Source organism: Lineus longissimus, chromosome 12, assembly GCF_910592395.1.
Source record: "Lineus longissimus chromosome 12, tnLinLong1.2, whole genome shotgun sequence".
Lineage (NCBI taxonomy): Eukaryota > Metazoa > Nemertea > Pilidiophora > Heteronemertea > Lineidae > Lineus > Lineus longissimus.
In genome coordinates, this window is record NC_088319.1 from 8,873,085 (window position 1) to 8,888,115 (window position 15,031).

Consider the following 15,031-nt stretch of genomic DNA (forward strand, 5'->3'; position numbering starts at 1 on the left):
AATTGGTGATTGACCACGGAAATTTTTTTTTAATCGACAAATTAGACAGACTTTGATATTTCCACTCTTTTCAGCCAACTGGCAGAAAAAACTCAAAACACGCCCCCTATTACCCAATTAGCAAAATTCTAAATTAATTTTTTCATCAAATAATTTCTTTATATCTGTAGACTTGCCACAGCAAATATTTTTTCAATACCTCTCCAAATATGTACTTGAGAGTAAAAAACATGCACTCGTCTAATAATAGATAGGCCTCGACCCTCCAACCTATGAATATTCATTAGTGGTCTTGTCTCAAATGGAGACAAGACCACAATTGATTTTTTAAGCCTTTTAGCAGTTAAATTGTCAATGTTTGACCGCGACGCATCAAAGAATGCGTGGTGTTGTGAATCTGAAATTTAGATTATGTTATTCCGGACAGTCGGGCAAGTAAATGGTGAAAAATAAAATGGTGATTGACCACGGAAATTTTTTGATAATCGACAAATTAGACAGACTTTGATATTTCCACTCTTTTCAGCCAACTGGCAGAAAAAACTCAAAACACTCAAAACACTATTACCCAATTAGCAAAATTCGAAATTAATTTTTTCATCAAATAATTTCTTTATATCTGTAGACTTGCCACAACAAATATTTTTTCAATACCTCTCCAAATATGTACTTGAGAGTAAAAAACATGCACTCGTCTAATTGATAGGCCTCGACCCTCCAACCTATGAATATTCATTAGTGGTCTTGTCTCAATGAAGGTACATTTCAGGGGTTAACATTTTGAGATTTTTTTCAAACTAATGTACATGACATCCCACAACTCTCCAACAAAGGAAAGTCATATCTGGACATTTTTGGAGAAATTAGAGACATTTCAAAGAGTGGTACAACTGTGCCAAAGCGACGAAAGAGGACAAAATCGACAAAAAGTCATGATTTTGCAGCCAACAGCACCAAATTCAAAGACCTGCCCTGGCCAGAATAAGCAAGCTATGGAGCTGAAAATTTAGGATGTGATTTAGGAATATCTTTGCTGCTTAGGGCACAACTTTCAGAATCAAGGCCTAAGTAGTTTCAAAGAAATTACAAAATGAATGGCAACACAACAAGACTTGTAAAAATGAAACCGAACTTAGACCGGGGTTAGGTTGACTCTTATTTGGGTCAAATTAAGTTTTTTTCTCATTATTTTAGCTTGTTTTGACTTTAAATCATCAGCAATACAATATTCTAAATGAATTAGAGTGATTTGAGCACATTCAAATTTTTCACTATATTGACCCATAATGTAGTGTAAATGGAGACAAGACCACAATTGATTTTTTAAGCCTTTTAGCAGTTAAATTGTCAATGTTTGACCGCGACGCATCAAAGAACGCGTGGTGTTGTGAATCTGAAATTTAGATTATGTTATTCCGGACAGTCGGGCAAGTAAATGGTGAAAAATAAAATGGTGATTGACCACGGAAATTTTTTTTTAATCGACAAATTAGACAGACTTTGATATTTCCACTCTTTTCAGCCAACTGGCAGAAAAAACTCAAAACACGCCCCCTATTACCCAATTAGCAAAATTCGAAATTAATATTTTCATCAAATAATTTCTTTATATCTGTAGACTTGCCACAACAAATATTTTTTCAATACCTCTCCAAATATGTACTTGAGAGTAAATGAAATGGCCAGGGCCATTGTGCTCACCTCATGTGGAGGAAAGATGGATAAAGAGCATGGTATTGTGTCATGTAGTGTTAGGTTTGATGTAGGTCCAAGCAATTACAATTTCCCCAAAATGGCCAATTTACAGTACATTCGACCTCTGTGACCTTGAAAAGTAGGTCAAATCAAAGAAGACCCGGGTGATACATTGAATGGTTGTTAGAATTAGATGTACCTATGATATAAAATTGGTGCCAATCGGGCAAGTCATTACTAGGAATAATGGCATTTTGATGAATTTAGGATTTGGCCCCCTCCCTGGAGGCCAAACGGCAAATCAGATCGCACCAAACTTCGGTACCTGAGATCACCTGACCAAGGGGTACATGTGTACTTAATTTGTGATCAATAGTCATTGCAGTTAAGAAACGTGCCATAGTTACGTCCTGACGGCGAATTTACGTCATTTGACCTCTGTGACATTGACAAGAAGGTCAAATTAAAAACCTGTGTGACATATACTGTATGGTCGTTAGATGTACCCATGATATCAAATTGGTGGCAATCGGGCAAGAAGTTAAGGAATAATCACATTTTTAAGGTTTTTGGATTTTGCCCCCTGGTGGTCAAGTGGTGAATCATATTGGACCAAACTTCGGTCCCTGAGATCACCTGACTAAGGGGTAAATGTGTACCAAATTTGGTATCAATAGTCATTGCAGTTTAGAAACGTGCCATCGTTACATCCTAACGGCCAATTTACACCATTTGACCTCTGTGACCTTGAAAAGGAGGTCAAATCAAAAACCCGGAGGATATATGATGCACCTTTGCTAGAAGTACCTACCATATTTTTTTCACAATTTCCCGACTACTATTAAGGGAGATATTGCATATTTTCACTTTTAATGTTTGGCCCCCTGGTGGCCAAACCATGAAACGAATCGGACCGAAACTTGGTCTCCCAGGTGTCATTACATAAGGGTAAATGTGTACCAAGTTTCAACTCAATAGCTCTAACAGTTACGAAACGTGCCCTGCTAACGGACGACGGACGACGACGACGACGACGACGACGACGACGACGACGACGACGACGGACGACGGACGCCACGGTATGGGATAAGCTCACCTCTGCTAAGAGGTGAGCTAAAAACATGCACTCGTCTAATTGATAGGCCTCGACCCTCCAACCTATGAATATTCATTAGTGGTCTTGTCTCATATGAGACAAGACCACAATTGATTTTTTAAGCCTTTTAGCAGTTAAATTGTCAATGTTTGACCGCGACGCATCAAAGAACGCGTGGTGTTGTGAATCTGAAATTTAGATTATGTTATTCCGGACAGTCGGGCAAGTAAATGGTGAAAAATAAAATGGTGATTGACCACGGAAATTTTTTTTTAATCGACAAATTAGACAGACTTTGATATTTCCACTCTTTTCAGCCAACTGGCAGAAAAAACTCAAAACACGCCCCCTATTACCCAATTAGCAAAATTCGAAATTAATTTTTTCATCAAATAATTTCTTTATATCTGTAGACTTGCCACAACAAATATTTTTTCAATACCTCTCCAAATATGTACTTGAGAGTAAAAAACATGCACTCGTCTAATAGATAGGCCTGGACCCTCCAACCTATGAATATTCATTAGTGGTCTTGTCTCATATTCACGGTTCTCTATGGGCGCATCCATCTTGTATCTGCTGACCTTGAACTTGGACGTAGTTTCAGGATTCAACAACAGGTGGCACTTGGATTTGAATCGCATTGAGTTGGAATAGCCCAAAACGCATTCAAATCGATTCAGAAGTGCTATGTGAATGGTTACTCCTAAAACGATTCAAGGTAAATCGTTTTCCGCAGGGCGATTTGGGGAAAGCGATCTAGAAGTGATTTATGTGAGAACACGGCTTAAGGCAATATAGAGTACAAAATCGGAGGAAGAGAAAGACGCTCTGTTCCTCAAGTTGATGAAATGAAAGAAAACGCACCACGAAAATGAGCCCTACATCACATCCACTACCGGACTTTTAACGATACCAAGACCTTCGACACTCGCTCAAAAGCCGGGACAAAAGAAAAGACCGCGTAGCGCAAAAACGCACACACAACTAAGACAACCTGAATGAACTCTCCGTATCATAATCTGTGGACTTTTATCACGAAAGGACTTTCATGGAAAGAATCAATCTTGTTCAAAATCTGATAATCTCAGCTGATTTTCATTGACACTGCAGTGCCATCAACTGAAAGTAAACGAAAAGTTTTAAAATAGTTTAAAAATTCCATTACAACTAGCGCCAAAGCCAGCCACGTGCTATTTTCCCGCCATGCTGGGTTCAGACAAGGCCGGACGCGAGCCTATGCATGTACAGTTTACAAGAAGCGACAACCACAACTAACAATGATTGCCGACCTGCAGAAAATTGCAGTCGGTAAATACTAAATAGATGTAATTATTGGAGTTGATTTGCTCAACTTAGCATCGTTCAAAAGTCTTGAAATTAACAGACGTAATGTATGTATGTAAACAGTACAAATATAAATATTCTGATGATAGAAACACCATATTTTGGCAGCATTTTCCGCAAGTCGGTAAAGGTCGGGGTAGGTCGGGAATTAGTATGACCGCTACTGCACTAGAGACTGATGTTTGAAAGTGCCCAGTGATAGCCTATGCCATGATGTGCAGACTACAGACTGTACTGCAGCCCACGGCCGTTAGACAACAATGTGCCTTAACAATTTATTTGATCACATGACTCCTGTGGAATCTCCGATCTGATTGGTTGATCTGCAAATATGACGCCTTCGTGGTAATTTGCATGATTTATGAAGTCATTTCCCTTGACCAACTTTGAACGCGTTGATTACGATAATAAAAGGGAGGGACCCAAATCGGAAGTGAATAATAATTAGGTCATGTGCCAGGAATGGTTACTGCGTAATCAGTTTTTGGGTACTTCGTCAACTGGCGGAGAAATTTGCTGATGCGCCAAATCCCGTGCGAGTGTCTTCGATATTTCGCCGGAAAATCAGTTTAAAACAGGTAAGATTGGTTCATATGCCAAGAATTCGTACATGGTTACGAAGAACCCATATCGAGATACTCTTATGAACCAAGAATAGAAACTAGCAAGTCTTTATAAACGTAAACAGAATGATGAAAAGGGAAAATTATGGTAATTTCTCATCTTGGTGGTGTATGCTACAATGTGGAACCAACTACACGGCTCGTCGATGGTGTAGCAGGAGATTTGCTTGACCAACTTTGAAAATCGCGAGCCCGGGTCTCCTGGTCGTATTCCTTATTATATACCAAGCCACTTTGGTTACTCAACCCGCCGTTGGCGCGGTGGTCGGCAGGCTATTCATAGTAACAAGACCGAGGGATTTCTCCACAAGTAAAAATTACCTAGCTAACGGCCGTGAGCCATGGCTTACCATGGCATCAAATATCAACGATCTCCCGATGATAGACCTACTCGCTCATGCAATGCTGAATGCATTGCATGCGCTGTCACACTCACAGTCCCCCACACGGCTGTCTAGTGTGCAACTGTAGTGTATTAAGACCTAAATTACAAAGTTTTCGAAGTGCAAAGGATACAGTTTAAACCCTTTTAATATTTCCTCTGCACTTGGCATCTTTAATTAGTTTGGGCTCCTCAATTTACTTTCAGTTTACTGAAAAGTAAAGCTTCTTCAGTATATATCCGACAATTTTTTTCCCGATCTTGATATCAAACCAAGCCAGGCAAGATGGCCGAATCGAAATTTTTGCGGAGGAATTTCAACAAAGCTACAACTAAAGAAGAAAGTATTCTGATAAAATGCATCATGGTAAATAAATTTAAAAAAAGATAACCACGTATGTTCATATACATTCATTGTGATTTGATTATACAAAAATACTATACGCTGAGTTGTTTTGGCGCACTATATTGTGACCGCGCGAGTTAACCATACTTCGAAATGACCACAAGCGAGGGGTGTGTGTGTGTGTGTGTGTGTATTAATTTATGCAAGTTTCGATTTTCGTCCGTCATGTGACCTTCCACGGCAAGTTCGCGGAAAGTTCATAAATGTTCGCGCACGTGGACTTCGGTGGTTGGTATAATCTTAGAGTTAGGTATGATGATGTTAGCTCAGCTTAACCCGCAATGGATCGCTACATCACTCCAAATCTCGATAGCGGTGACGGGAAAATAGCAGCTTTTTATAGGTAGTTTTTAGAGGGATGACCCCATTCTCCTGAGCAGCGATAATATTCAAGCTTATTATCTCTGCCAGTATTGGCTTCCATTGCACGAGTATTATTGCAAATGATAAATGACAAATTACAAAAAGTTTATCGTATTCGTATAAAATTCCAATTTACCTTTTACATAAGATGAAAAAACAATAAACGTAGGCCTATGTGCAGTGCAGTGCAAATAGAAAAAAATTAAAAGGGATGAAAGAGACCAATAAGTAATAAAAGCAGTCAAATAATACCTGAAGAAGAGTGCGACAGCGTTGGTGAGAGTATAAAAGATGACAATGTGTGTCATTTGATACTTATTGAAGTTTTTGTGGTTATAAAGTTTTTCTCATTTGAAAACCAAGGCAACAAAATTTGCCGGTAAGACGAGCCACATTTTTTTTCAGTCGTTAAAGGGTGAAATTTTTTTTTTAGATGACAGTTCATTATTAAGTCCTATGCGGTCTTTGCTTAAATATTTATTACGAATGCTGGAAAGCAAGGGAAAGGAACATAAGAAATGTATCTCATCATCGATAACCTTGATATCGGATGACAGGCAGTGTGGATACCATCTCTCATCCCTTGGAATAATAGGGCGGCTGTGTCGGCCCTTCTCGATTAGCAGGCAATGATTACTTAAAGGGCCAATATAGGCAGCAGCTAGGCAGCCAAGATAAAATTATACAAATCCGCTAATTGATGTCTCTTGCATCTCACAGTAGGTCAAAATGATTAACGCTTGTACGAGGGCCAAGTCTGACATAACCAATGGCCCTTACTGTGTATACTTGTCACTTGAAGATGGCCAAATTAGCCCCTCTCCCCCTTTAATCGTAATTTGGTGAGGTGGAACCTGTGTTCCTTACTGTGAATGTCATCAAGATATTTTTTGTAATCGAATCTACTTTTATATGATACATATATGTACAAAATTTGCCTTCATTTAGACCTATGTATGTGACGAACTGAGTATTATGTACATATAAATGTATGACGTCATGACCTCCGCCGCCGGACGAGGAGACGGGACGAGCTGCCTCCGTCCGTGTGTTTTGTTGCGAGCTGAATAAACTCGACTAAACCCGATTTGAAGCCCTTGTTGTTTACTTTGAACGAAGTAAGAAGCAACTGGTTGTTTCATGTATTTCTGATAGAAGGTTTCATACCAGTATAATTTATATCGCTCTTGCATGTGTTCCTCAATTGACTTAGTATTACTATCTACTTTACATAGATCTTGATTGATTTTCTTTTATAATTCCTTAAAGAACGAGAACCAGGAGTAAGAACTGTTTGAACTAACATTTTTGATTCACTGAAAGACTCGATCAAGACTGGGTTGTCAGTTTTATTTAAGTGTACATGATAGTTGTAAATTTGACATCCATGCCAATGGGGAATCTCCCAAGTTCGCTCATAGAGGGAATATTACTAGGTCAGCTTTTTTATTCACACCGAGAAGAAATTTACTAAAATCCATATTTACATGTTCAATGACAGAATCATATCACTTCTGCTCAAGGGACCAGGCTCCCCGAAATTTACCGTTTCTTAAATCTTCAGCCGACCAGATACGTACAGATGGGTGCGATAAGTATGTCAAAAAGATTTAGACCACTCTTTGGGTCGATCCCCGGCCGTATTACGCAGACAATATCGAATACTAAAAATTCACCCGAACAATAGATACAGTATATAGGGGACGATTATGATTGCGCTATTCAGTCTTCAGTAAGGAGGCAACAGGCCTATTTTCCAACGCGGCTGAGTGATTCGCTTCCTTTGCATTCTTTTCTGTGGACGAATTCGCGAATGATGATTTTGCCTAAAGTTGAGTAAGATGGGAATTGAATGAAATAAGATAACGGCATACTGACTGTTTGATCAGTGTTTTCTATACTGCATTGAATTGGTATGAATCTTTTCATGCCACATCGTAATGCCTACTCGTTGGAAATAATAATATTAAAACGTCTAGTTTAGTAGGTCGAATAACACATTTATTTAGCAGCAAATTACAGTTTATCTACATTGTCTCGTCTTCAGTATCATCATGCTCATCTTCAAAGAAAACTAAATCCAGTCGTCATCACTGTCTGCACCATCATCCGCAGCTACTAAATATTGATGATCAACCGGAGGAGGATCACCCTCCTCAGGAATAGGAAGAACACTGGATCTGAATACCATCCTTTCCCATGCTAGACTGATTATCCGTACCACCTCCCTCAGCGAAATCTGCGAGCAGTCCCCATTGTCCCCGGTGTGACCAATTCCTAACGCTTTTTTTAACGCTGTCTGCATTTGAAGGCCTTCGTTATGCTGCAGATATCGAGCGGCTGCATAAGCTAGTACACTTTCCAGGTATAAAATCCATGTGACCCCAAGCATCTTCAACTTCAACGGAATTCTCTATTTCTATATGTGGTGGATATTGGTCTAGAATTAACATTGATGAGCGTCTGCGTTCGTAACCAGCATGTCTCTGTTCAAGTCACCTAGAAAGAAAGAAGAACTGCAATGGGTGATTTAAAGGTTTGATTTATGCTGATCAGGAAATCTAAATTATTTTCTCGTAGAGTATTGTGAACTCTCTCACGGCATTCCCGAATCAGGTCGTCTGCATTGGCTGGTCGAGTTTTTGAATCGAAAGTGATTCGTCTGTAGCTCATGTGTTTTCTGAAATGAAACGACCATTGTTGGTTACGATTCTTGTAAATTATTGCACGGTTATTATGCGATAATGAAGCGTGAACAAAATAATCGAGTTTACCACTTCAGAAAGCGATTGAACCACCCGTCAGAAGCTGTAAATGGAGTGTGGTGGGGTCTTGTCCTTTGAAATTCATCCCAGTCTCGTTGTGGAAGTTCTCCCATCACCATTGTTGATATTGGCGAGTAGCCTGTAACGTCATGTTCCCACGCGAAACTGGGAAGCCGAGTATCACCCCTCGCTCCTCGAACCAAGTTTTCAAACGACCTTCAACAACTGGCCATTTTGCTAAAAAATTAAGGAAAGTGTCAACGCATGATCAAAAAATGAAGTCTCGTGAGTTTCAAATTCATAAAGGATTGACATCTAAGGCTCACACACGTTGTTAAATTGGTTTTAACAGTGAAGTCGGATTACCTCCACGATTTCGTTGACGTTGTATACGTTCGGCCAGATTTGGGCGCTCGTTCATCAGTTCTCTTATATCGTCTTCGTTAGCCAACCAATTGCTTCTTGGATGGGTGCGGTTGTGCCTCGCAAATTTGGCGGGGGTCCTGGCATGGGCTTCACCTAAGATGTGCGCCTGGATGTAGTTAATTTTCTGCTTTAAAGAATAGGCCTTTCGGTGTCGTCTTGGCGGATTTTCCACATGGGCAGCATAATGATTCTCATCATCAACGTTTCCATGATCATCACTCTGATGTGCGTCATCATCGTCATGCACCATTGCCAAACATTGGCACAAAAACACAGCCCCAAAACAGCCAGAACAAAACTTTCTCCAACTTCATCTCGAATAACGCAGACACTGTCACAGCTTACAGTACACTGCGACAACTTCAGGTGTGAGCATGCATGACAGTTACATAAAATCAAAGTTCGTGAAGAGGTTCACGTTTTGAACGCAAACCATTATAGTCCTGCCACTCTTAATTTAAAGGGCCAGAACCTGAGTCTTGCCAGATACGATGGCACAACGGCATATCATGTAGAAATCGCCATGCCGTTAAAGATTGGAGGTGACTGTTCAAGGAGTCTTCACCTCAGTATTGTTCGGGTGAAATTGACATCTACGACGGACTTAGAGAATTTAGAAAATCAGCTCGGCGGCCGAAGCGGTGTATAAGAGCCGTTACTGTTTATTGAGCTATTTATAGGGGCTACACATACCCAGAACCAACGGGCTGCAAATACCCCGAGTGTACCATGGTCAGAAAAGTGTCCCTGAAAAATTTACTTTTAATTTATAATGACATCAAATGCCGCATACAACATTCTCTACACTCAATACTGATCACCTGAACCAAGTTTCAAATATATATCAATGCTCTGTAAGTGTGGAAAATTTATACCTGCAAAAAGTTCGATCCCAACTGTTTTTGTGCATGTGTCTGATTTGTTTACTTCTTAGCCAAAGCTCTTACACGACATGTTGCATAATCCAATACTTTTTATGTTGTGATACTCAAGAGTCACCTCTTTCATATCCATGCTTGGGTTGGCTGAATAATTCCATGGTTACCGGAATATAAATCAAAAACATAGTCAGGGGCTACAATTAGACCTTATCTTATATATATATATATATATATGTTTATTTCGTACTAGGTACAATCAGAGGTGCATGGTGTTGAAATATATACAGTGCTGTAACAAGTTTGACAAAATATCGATACAAAATGAGGACATATAATTTAGTTGTACATGAGGCACTCCAGCGGTAGAATATATTATATGTAACATAATTGGCATTATCATAAAGCTCAATAAGAAATGCTTTGCTTGATGGAGCCAGTTTTGCGAATAACGTTCTAAGACGAGTATGAAACAATAGTAGTGAGTTTGAGATCGGCAACTTATAGCAAAACTTATACATAGCCTACGTGTACGTTGTGTAAGACAGTATTCTACTGAGGCAGTAGGCCCTTTAAATTGTCATGAGTTATACCCTTTAATTTATAGTATATGCCCAACAGTGTGGGGATTCGAACAGTGTCAGCAAATCACTGTCCGCTATGAACCGAAGCGGCTAGCACTAGCAGACGACACCAAATAAATTGAAAGCACAGGCAGATTCAACCTCAAATAATTCCTGTTCTGTGGCACTCGACGTGGATTTGCTGATTTGTATTTCTAGATACACACCTGTTCATAGGTTTTTATTGATGAAGCTCTCCTGAATAATTCACTAGTGAATTGGATATCGATGAAAAACGATGGGTAGAGTGAATAATTCAGTTGGGCCTACCCTCGTCGCGGACTCGAACTTTACAGGCTATTTTCTTGGCGTCTGCGACAAATTATGCAAAGGCAGCGCATTCATTAGTGTAAGCACACTTTTTTGCACTTCTGTCCCTCCCCGGTCAGTCCCCCGCCCATGTCCCCTCGATAGCATGAGGCGATATCCTCTCAGTTTACAAATTGAAATAACTCATCACTCCGTATTCCCGCAATGCGAACTAACTCATGACGTCATCGATGAATAGTGCGGGATTTATGTTAATTAGTCAAAACCCCCTCGCTGACTATTTCGAAGTATGGTGAAGTCGCAATTGCCGATTGGTGCGCTGAACTTTACCCACAAGTTCTCACCCACACCAAATGGATACAGGTGGATAGGGATCAAACAATGACAACCGAGTTTCAACGACTTATAGATAGTCATTGAGTAATAGCTGTCAAGGTTAGAAAGTGCGTAACTGTTGGCCGTAGCATTATACTTCCGTCATTCGCCAGATTTATCATTTTAATTTATGACGTCGCGTTGCCAAAAATCATGACGTCGTCCGGTCATCCTAATCAGCGTCCACCAGCGTCCACCAGCGTCCACCAGCATCCACCATGTTTAAAGTCGGGTATAAAGGGAACGAGTTTACAATTCCCGATCACACCCCAAAAAAAGGTCATCGGTTGACTAACGTAACGAAGCACCAGTGTTCAATGGATTTATAGTTGAATGCGATCAAACTACGTCATTTCCGATCGGGGATTGTAAATTTTAACCGTATAAAGTCATCAAAATAAAATTTGGTAGCCGTAAATGAAATGAGTTCCCCATAAAAAACATTTCATGAAAATTTCATGACATTTGGATTCAAGATAGGGGAGATATTGTCGAAAATCACAAGGCCCCTAGACATCGATGCACTTGTGGTGTTGATCGTCGTCACGTCAACATGCATTTTTACATTAGTGTAACGTGACGTGACGCAAAGTCTTCGTAAACGTTGTTCCCAATCAAGTGCATCGATCTATAGAAGCCAGTCAAATCCAACATGGCCGCCGACAGGGTGGTGGAAGCTGGTACATTTTAATCAACAACTCGCTAATCTAGCCCACAAATGTCATGAAACGATCAGGAAATGTGAAAAATGTCCTGCTTATTTCGTTTATGACCATTAGATTATATTTTGATGACTTTAAATATGCTTTAAACCTGGTGGACGCTGTTTAGTATGACCCACGTCGTCCGCAGCATGCCATGAAAATGGCTTTTCACGAGTATGGCTGGCGCGAGTGGCCAGAATTTCAAAAAATCTGAATTGTGGTGCACCAAAATTAATAGGTGCGTGTAGTTTAAAAGTCAAAACAATATTTTTACGAATTTGTGCTCGTGCTCGCAGGTGGAAACGGGTCGTTTCATTTAGCTTCATTGACCATTGATCTCTCATTTAGTACACATGTACGGTACCCGGTTATTTCAGGGAATGATTCACTCCCTGGCAACCAGGAAGCTAAATTTGAAAACCTTAAAAATGCAATTATTGCTTAACTTATAACTACTTATCGATTGTCAGCAATCTGATATCATGGGTACATCTAATCACGATATGGTATTATATGTCTCATCGGTTTTTGATTTGACCTACTTTTCAAGGTCGTAGAGATTCAATGGCATAAACTTTTCATTTGGTTATATACTAGAGCATGTTTCTTAACCAGCATGAGTTTTGACTTGTCTACTGAATATCTATACAATTAGCACAATGGCCCCTGGCCTTTTCATTGGTTTATTTACATATTTTGTTGGACTGATAATATCGACTATCTTTAAAGCGAACTGGAACCGCCGAGCGATTTATTCAACTTTTCGACTTTCACCGCCCGAGAAAGTCGAGTTCAGATTTGTAGCTCCGCCCCCAGTGCCCGAGCATGCGCAGTTCAATTTGTTATTATTGAGAATCATGTGAGAATCACGTGAGTCATGCGATCTTTCGTTCATGAATTTTCGTAGTAAATTCCATAGTAGTGACGTCACTGAATGATTGACAGCTAGGCGCCATGTTTCATTCATGCCTCGCTCTGATCACCCGATACGCGGGAAATGAAAACGAGATCATACGAACTGACTTGGCGGTTCCAGTTCGCTTTAACTTCATTTTCAGATGTCTACAAGAGATCTTGTGGATGCAGAATGTGGGGGTGCCAACCCCCTGATGAAACTGACATCTCACTTCACTGAAGATAGGTCACTCCGACAAGAAGGATTTCATCCCCACCGAGCAGCAGAAGCTGTAAGTCTTCAATTGATATCCACTCTAAAGCAAGCAGCACACTTGTTGTTGCCAACTTCGGCATCCAGAAGAATTCAACTGAATACTTTCACCCCTGAGTTAGCAATTAACTTAGAATCTCATCAAGCTTAATATAGTGCTTGAAACATTTTGACCTTGACCTAGTTTCTGTGGTCACAGAGGGCCAAATTCTCTGTAACCATAAGAGTAACCATATTCCTATCATTGACAACAGTTTAGCACATAGCCTGAGCGATTTCATTTATCAATTGGATTGCTGAAAATGAATATTGCATGAGTTTCTGTCACAATTATTTTTGGGGATGACAAAGATTATTTGACTCACCATAGGCATGATAGGGGAGTTGTTCAATACCGCAGTCAGTGTTCTTGCCAGGATTTCAATCAAACGGGGCGCAGCTGGCCGGAGGCCAGCTCCTATATGCGCCGCAGGCGCATTTTTGGCGGGGGGGGTCTGGGGGCCCTCCCCCGGAAAAATTTTGAAACCTAGATGCTCTGAGGTGCAATTTCAGGCCTAATTCTGATGATATAAAAACGACATTGCAGCGTTAGCATCGTAGGCAAAACATTTTGCTTCACGGCAATTTGCGGCGTCACGTCGGTCGGCGGGAGGGACGCATGGCGGGGTATCCACGTAAATACTAGTATTCAAACCGTTACATGCGCAGGGCTGTTTACCTGTACGTTTCAACCGTATTTTGTACGTTTTCCGATGTTTGTGCACCGCTGTACGGTCGGGTACACTATATTATACGGAAAGATAAAAAGTTGTGTTTGTACGGGCACTCAACATAAAATAACCACCTGAAGACAGTTTATACGATAAAAAAGTGAAGTTGTACGAATAAAAAATTCACTGGTTCCAAAAAAGTTTTTGATCCCCCTTGGCCTTGCCCTCCCCGCTTGCTCCCCGGACCCCGACATCGTCAAAGCACATGGTATTTTGTAACCAGATAGCGGCGCCAAATAAAGATGCGCAGTAGCCAACTGCGCAAGCCATGTGCTTCTTCATGATGACATGATGATGATCGACGCTTCTATACATGTACAATGTTTACTTTATTACAAATTGTAGAGGCCTTCTTCTCGTTTGATCCCGTTGTACCCTGTATATCAATTAAAAGAGACTGCTGATTTTACGTCGACAGCTATTATCATCCACCTGCGGCACACCTGCAAGCACTCTTTTGACATAATTAAAAACAACCGCTCCGCTCTGCCGCTAGCCGATCGTACAGGTGCGCTTTTGTCCGCTCCCTTGACCTCGTTGCCAAGGCTACGGGTGATTGTTATTGGCCGACCGTCGTCTGCCGGAACACGTGGATAGTAATGGTAGTAGGCCCTACTACTGTACCGGGTAATTGAGATGGCTGGCAGTCGTTTTGCGGTGGGATAATGATCGTTGAGTGACGGCGGAATGTTTATATGCGATATTTACGGCTGTGTTTGTGTAACTATTGGCTTGGATTTAAGCATGGCGGAGGTGAATTTAAAGAGGGCGGCTGCAAATTTAACAGGGCGGGCTAATTTTAGACGGGGTGCATTTTCACTGCTCAAATTTAAACGTGGCGCCAGCGCCCCATTTAAATGGCCTGGCGAGAACACTGGAGTGTCCGTCATCCAACTTTTTCTGATCTGATTCTTTAATTAGCCACCAGGGGGCCAAAAGTGGAAAGCTAATAAGTGTGATATCTCTCTTATAAGTGACTCGTTATGGGCACCAGACTCACAGTCTGGTGACCATATTGATATCACTCATGTTCTGGTTTCTTTCTTTCTTTCTTTCTGTTCACATTTTACAAACATTATTGCGAGTGTTGTCCAAAACAGCTTAATAAACCAAAAATCTATCACCCCTATACCACCAAAC

At 40.6% G+C, this 15,031-nt stretch overlaps 2 protein-coding genes across 4 annotated transcripts in view; one reads left to right on the forward strand and one right to left on the reverse strand.

Annotated features, from left to right (window-relative positions):
• Positions 1-5,427, reverse strand: part of LOC135496454 (retinal rod rhodopsin-sensitive cGMP 3',5'-cyclic phosphodiesterase subunit delta-like) — a 45,773-nt gene extending 40,346 nt beyond the window's left edge. The window contains exon 1 of the mRNA XM_064785767.1: positions 5,278-5,427. Coding sequence (XP_064641837.1) covers positions 5,278-5,315 — 38 coding nt within the window. The 5' untranslated portion in view covers positions 5,316-5,427. The remainder of the gene's footprint in view (positions 1-5,277) is intronic.
• Positions 5,428-11,160: 5,733 nt separating this feature from the next.
• Positions 11,161-15,031, forward strand: part of LOC135496709 (peroxisomal targeting signal 1 receptor-like) — a 56,132-nt gene continuing 52,261 nt past the window's right edge. For 2 of the 3 annotated variants that reach the window (XM_064786180.1, XM_064786182.1), the window contains exons 1-2: positions 11,161-11,317; positions 13,012-13,140. In XM_064786180.1, the coding sequence (XP_064642250.1) occupies positions 13,012-13,140 (129 nt within the window). In that variant the 5' untranslated portion in view covers positions 11,161-11,317. The remainder of the gene's footprint in view (positions 11,318-13,011; positions 13,141-15,031) is intronic. The other variant, XM_064786181.1, reaches the window with a different exon arrangement.